The 6,000-nt window shown below is 48.5% G+C and overlaps 1 protein-coding gene across 1 annotated transcript in view; it reads left to right on the forward strand.

Annotated features, from left to right (window-relative positions):
• SKP2 (S-phase kinase associated protein 2) overlaps positions 1 to 4,910 on the forward strand; it is a 28,926-nt gene extending 24,016 nt beyond the window's left edge. Inside the window, exons 7-10 of the mRNA XM_069745953.1 lie at positions 293 to 420; positions 674 to 725; positions 2,120 to 2,224; positions 2,989 to 4,910. Coding sequence (XP_069602054.1) covers positions 293 to 420; positions 674 to 725; positions 2,120 to 2,224; positions 2,989 to 3,196 — 493 coding nt within the window. The 3' untranslated portion in view covers positions 3,197 to 4,910. The remainder of the gene's footprint in view (positions 1 to 292; positions 421 to 673; positions 726 to 2,119; positions 2,225 to 2,988) is intronic.
• The last annotated feature ends 1,090 nt before the right edge of the window (positions 4,911 to 6,000 follow it).

Raw genomic sequence — 6,000 nt, forward strand, 5'->3', positions numbered from 1 at the left:
GTACATTCAGCCGTACAATGAAATGGTCGTAGTAAAGACACTCAGGCTCCGCATGGTAATGTGTGAGGCTGGAAAGTATCGGCCGAGCCCAGTGTAGCGTTTGCCCAAGTCCGATCCTGAATGACTATAATTCAAAGGTGTCGACCGATAACAGGCGGCCGATGAAGCCAAAGACAGAAATCTGTCAGAGAGGCTAAAGCTTCTCCCTCTGTGGGGGGTCCATAGTATGAGAGGTCACGTCACCATCGAAAAAACTTTCACCCCGCCATCTGTATCCTCTCTTGTCTTCCAGCCTTGAGGAATTGAACTTGTCTTGGTGCGATTTCACACTGGACCACGTGAAGAGCGCGGTGGCGAACTTCCCCAGAAGCATCACACAATTAAATCTCAGCGGCTACAGACAGAACCTGGAGCTCGTCGGTATGTACAGTATATATGTATACAGCAGCTGTAGTGTATGAATTGTCCTGTACCCGATACCATAAAGATGAGGGGACCCCGGGGGGACGAGTCCTGTCCACTGTGACCCTTTGTATCTGATACAGTAAAGATGAGGGGACCCCGGGGGGACGAGTCCTGTCCACTGTGACCCTTTGTATCCGATACACTAAAGATGTAAGGACCCCGGGGGGACGAGTCCTGTCCACTGTGACACTTTATATTTATTTTGCAGATGTGGAGACGTTACTGCAGAGATGTCCTAATCTCACCAGCCTGGATTTAAGGTAAGAATCGCCGGTGCTGCCGCCGTCTATAATACTACTGTATTTTCTGGTGTATAAGACGACCCCCAACTTTTCCATATAAAATATGGAATCTGGGATATAGCAGCTGTATAAGATGGGGGTCATCTTATACGCTCAGTCATCTTATACGGCGTGTGGTTCCCAGGGTCTGGAGGAGAGGAGACTCCTTCAGGCCCTGGGATCCATATTAATGTAAAAAATAAAGAATAAAAATAAAAAATATGCCTCCGTTCCTAAGAATGCAGTGAGTGAAGGACCTCCGATCGGTCACGTGACCGTGACGTCATCGAAGGTCCTTCACTCAATGCATTCTTAGGAACGGAGGCATATTTTTTATTTTTATTCTTTATTTTTTACATGAATATGGATCCCAGGGCCTGAAGGAGTCTCCTCTCCTCCAGACCCTGGGAACCATCCAGGATCGCTCCGTGCACCCGTACCCGGCGTATAAGACGACCCCCGACTTTTGGGACAATTTTTAGGGGTTAAAAAGTCGTCTTATACGCCGGAAAATACGGTAAATATATATATTACCGAGAGAGTGATTAGGACAGGATGTTAGTCTGTCATGAGGCTCAGAGTGGAAAAAAAATAATTAGTCTCTATAAATATTATTTATATAGAAACTTAATTTTTTATTTTTTCACTCTGAGGATGCTGAAGATGTGCCTTCAGATAAAGGGGTATCAGTTACATGTGGGGGTACATCGTCTGGAGGGCCATCTAAGTTATGTAGATTAGTATAGTATTTCTGAAATTGTGTGGAGAGCTCTTCTGTTGTATGGAGAATACATTTTTCTTTATTTTTGGAATATGGTTTTGGGATTGTTGAGCTTTCAATCCTCTGGCCAACTCACGACCACATTTGTTACCAAATTCATGCAATTTGCTAGTAGTGAACAAACTTGTAGTGAACGTCTATGGGCCAGGTCTAATCATTTCTTGGCTTCTACTCAAGCTTGCCATGTTATTGTGGGAGAGGAGGCGTCTGATTCACAGTCCTGCCTGAAATGCAATATGTTATCGGCCACATCCCGAGTGCAAACCCAAAAGTAGAGATTCGTTCCGTTTCCATTCCGACTTGGCAGAAGAGTGATCAGACCAGAACATGGTTCCTATGTCCGTGTCTGGAAGCCATGACGAAGCTTGATGTTGCCTCAGAATGTAGTCGCTCCTGCTATGAGTTATGAAGAGAATAGAAAGTGTAATCCTTGACAGATGGGTGTGTGAGCCTCCATACATCACAAGGTTGTAGTTTGAATATATACAGATTTTGGTGTGCGATGCGGCACCCATGTACACATAGTGCTGCAGCACCCGAATATCCTCTGTGACACTCATGAGGGATGTGTCTAATGAGCTTCTGTCCACAGTGATAGCGTGATGATCACCGCTGACTGTTTCCCGGCATTTCATCCGCTCCCGCTACAGCACCTCGGACTCAGCCGCTGCTACCAGATCACTCCTGCCAGTTTGATGTAAGAACTTTTATGCGCTGGCTCTCCGCCCCTCTGGCGCTGGCTCTCCGCCCCTCTGGCGCTGACTCTCCGCCCCTCTGGCGCTGGCTCTCTGGCGCTGGCTCTCTGGCGCTGGCTCTCCGCCCCTCTGGCGTTGGCTCTCTGGCGCTGGCTCTCCGCCCCTCTCGCCCAATTTGTGGCCGGCCTAAAAGCTGAACACCATGTTCATGCTCTCCGCCCTTCTGGCCCTGGCTCTCCGCCCTTCTGGCGCTGACTCTCCGCCCCTCTGGTGCTGGCTCTCTGGCGTTGGCTGTCTGGCGCTGGCTCTCCGCCCCTCTGGCGCTGGCTCTCCGCCCCTCTGGCGCTGGCTCTCCGCCCCTCTGGCGCTGGCTCTCCGCCCCTCTGGCGCTGGCTCTCCGCCCCTCTGGCGCTGGCTCTCCGCCCCTCTGGCGCTGGCTCTCCGCCCCTCTGGCGCTGGCTCTCCGCCCCTCTGGCGCTGGCTCTCCGCCCCTCTGGCGCTGGCTCTCCGCCCCTCTGGCGCTGGCTCTCCGCCCCTCTGGCGCTGGCTCTCCGCCCCTCTGGCGCTGGCTCTCCGCCCCTCTGGCGCTGGCTCTCCGCCCCTCTGGCGCTGGCTCTCCGCCCCTCTGGCGCTGGCTCTCCGCCCCTCTGGCGCTGGCTCTCCGCCCCTCTCGCCCAATTTGTGGCCGGCCTAAAAGCTGAACACCATGTTCTCTGATGTTGTCTCGCTGCTCCGACTCCTAAACCTTTTCTTTTCCTCTTCTCAGTGATCTGAAACCTCTGCATCTGAAGACCCTCAGCGTGTTCGGAGTAGTGACGGACAATCCTTTACTGGTGTTAAAGGAGTCGCTCCCACACACAAAGATAAACGGCTACTGCTACAGCACCATCGCCCGGCCCACCACAGGGGGCAGGAAGAACCGGACCATATGGGGCATAAAGTGCCGGCTGTCCATGAATCTCACGGACTCGTAACCAGAGCGGCCGCCGAGCTGCAAATCCACAAACTTGAATTCTCCTTAATCCAAACCGTATGAATTACCTGTGATGTAGCAGCCAAGCATTGGTGGGGTCCTGCGGTGCCCGTGGGCGTATTCCAGGAGGTGGCGCTATGTAGACGTACCCGTATACCTATGTCAGGGGTCCCCAACTCCAGGCCTCGAGGGCCGCCAACAGTGCAGGTTTTCAGGATTTCTTTAGTATTGCATCGGTGGTAATGTGATCATCTGCACAGGTGATGATTCCAACCCCTGTGCAATACTAAGGAAATCCTGAAAACCTGCACTGTTGGCGGCCCTCGAGGCCTGGAGTTGGGGACCACTGACCTATGTGATCGCCAGCCGGCACCGCTGCCACGTTCTTTTAAAGGAGACCCATCACTTCTAAAGTCTACGTGGCACCGGAGACCGTGTAGTCCCCGCCGACATGCCTGATCCCTCTGTCCCCGGTATAGTGTCTCCTCTAGAAGTGATCGGTCCCGCTCTGTATCTATATAATAAGCTGTAGGAGGCGCGCAGCCGTCTTATTGTACGGTTACATCTGTGTTTTTAGATCGGTCCGAATAGATGTTTTTATGTATAAGAAGGAGGTTTGGTCGCAGGGACCTGGATGATCTGTAGCATCTCCCTATACCATCCAGCCCGGGGGGCACAACTCCTCTACGAGGGACGTTTTTAATGTAGTATCTTGTTTTCTTCTTTTTTATTTATTTTATTTCACATTAATTTGATAAGGAAAAGTTTAAACCCTGTGATGCCCCCCGGCACCTTCAGGATCAGCGTCTGTTTTCAGGACCTTCTATATTTTTACTTGCAGATGTAATAACTTTTTAGAAGTGGCGTCTCTGTCCTCTTCCTGCAGACCCCGGCCAAAGCGAGGGTCTAATGACCTGTACCATAGACCCACCACTAGAACGCCGCAGGGTGCAGTCATTAGTCCAGGATTTGTTGCCAGACATGGTCCCCCCTCCCCTGCTTGCTGTTTTGTTTTTTCCCCAATTCATTTAATTATTATTTTTTTTTTTTTTTTCCACTTGAATGTATTTTGGTCTGAAAGTCATTTATGCAATTGGGTTTCATAAAATTGTTTGGGCGTTTTTTTTTTTTTTTTTCTCTGCAGAATGAGTTAACGGAGACTGTCAGTGAGCTCTTTCTAATGGAGAGGTTATCTGTCTCTTTCCACGCTCCTCTCTGCTGACTTGTGACCATAAGCTTCAGCTCAACTTTGTCCTTTAAAGACGTTGATAAGGGGTTATAAACTGTCAGAACGAGCTCACTGATAGTTTCTCAGTCAACTCATTCTGCAACTGAGTCTACAAAAGGCAACTGGAGCCAAATCTGCCATACAGCTCAATTACACAATCACTTTTAGCCCCAAATAGGCCCTTGAAGATTTCCATATCCTTTAAACAGATTTAGGTACAGAGATTCCTGCAGAGTTTAGTACGATGGGGAGATTTCTGCTGTAACTCAGCCCTAAAATGCATTTAAATGGGGGGGATTTACTACAGATTACTGGCTCGTATCCTGCCGAGGGCCCGCGCTGCACCGACCTGACAATCAGATCATGGCCGCCTCTTTGGGGGACAGTACGAGCATCTTGTCCCTTTTAAGATAAGTGCAGGTCGTGTTTGAGGTCTGCTCATTTTAATATGATTTTTAACTACGGTCTTATTATATATTTTTTACACAATTTGTCTGCCGTGTCTTTATTTCTATCGCACCCAAAAGAATGTCTCGGGTACGCGGCAAGAAACAAAAAGATGCTGCAAAACCTGCATCCCTTTCCATCTCATCAGAATAAGATCACTGATAGGTTCACAGTTGGCTCCTTCTGCAGCAGGTTATGTACAGTGATGCACACAGGCTGTAGAAAGCAAGTAGTTCAATATTTTAAACCCCTCTCTGCACCTCATGACGTTACTTTATAGATGCTGTGCCCGGCCTATGGTGCGGGCTCCATACAAGGCTGATGCCGACTGTTATACAGCCAGCGCCTGCCTCTAGTAGTGGCAATTGAAGCGGAGCTCGTTTAACCCCTAAATGCCACTGTCAATCACTTACCGCACCATTTAAACCACACGCTCCTGCCCAGGTGCCCATCTACCTCTCCATGATCCGAGGTCCCTGCCATGGCTGTGCTCCCGAGGAGTCCAGTTTATGTCAGGACTTCATTGTAGACCGTGATTCGGACCATATACTGCAATACTGACGTAAAAGTCTCATCTGGCTTAACCTGTAGAGGAAATGTCTTTAAAACAAAAAGAAAACCCGTAAAAAAACCTCTCGTACCAACCTGCACTTTGTGATATCTCTGGAGCTTCCACGTATCCCAGTGATTCTGAGATTTTATTTATTTATTTTGACACCTTGTACTTTATGATGGTGGTAAATTTAGGTCAATATGTTTTGTTTTATTTATGAAAATATTGCATTTTTTTAACAATTTTTTTTTGAAGTTTTAATTTTTATGCCCTTCAAACAAGTATCATGCACAAGATAATAACCTTTAGCACAAGTAAAAACTTCACATCAGCGTTTAAAAAACAAACAAATTCTTGTTAGGTTTTTGAAGAGTTAAACATTTAGTAGTAATTTTTCTAACAATTTCCACTCCTTCTTATCCTTGATCGGGATGGAAACCCACAAGAAGTTAAGGATCAGATGCATGAGAGAGCGCGCTCGAGGGGCAGAAGAAACTTACCTGGATGAGTTGATCTGGAGATCTTGCTTGCCGGATGCTAGGGGAACGGAGGGTCCATCCCTCTCCTCCTCATGCAC

The sequence above is a fragment of the Ranitomeya imitator genome, chromosome 1, assembly GCF_032444005.1.
Source record: "Ranitomeya imitator isolate aRanImi1 chromosome 1, aRanImi1.pri, whole genome shotgun sequence".
Lineage (NCBI taxonomy): Eukaryota > Metazoa > Chordata > Amphibia > Anura > Dendrobatidae > Ranitomeya > Ranitomeya imitator.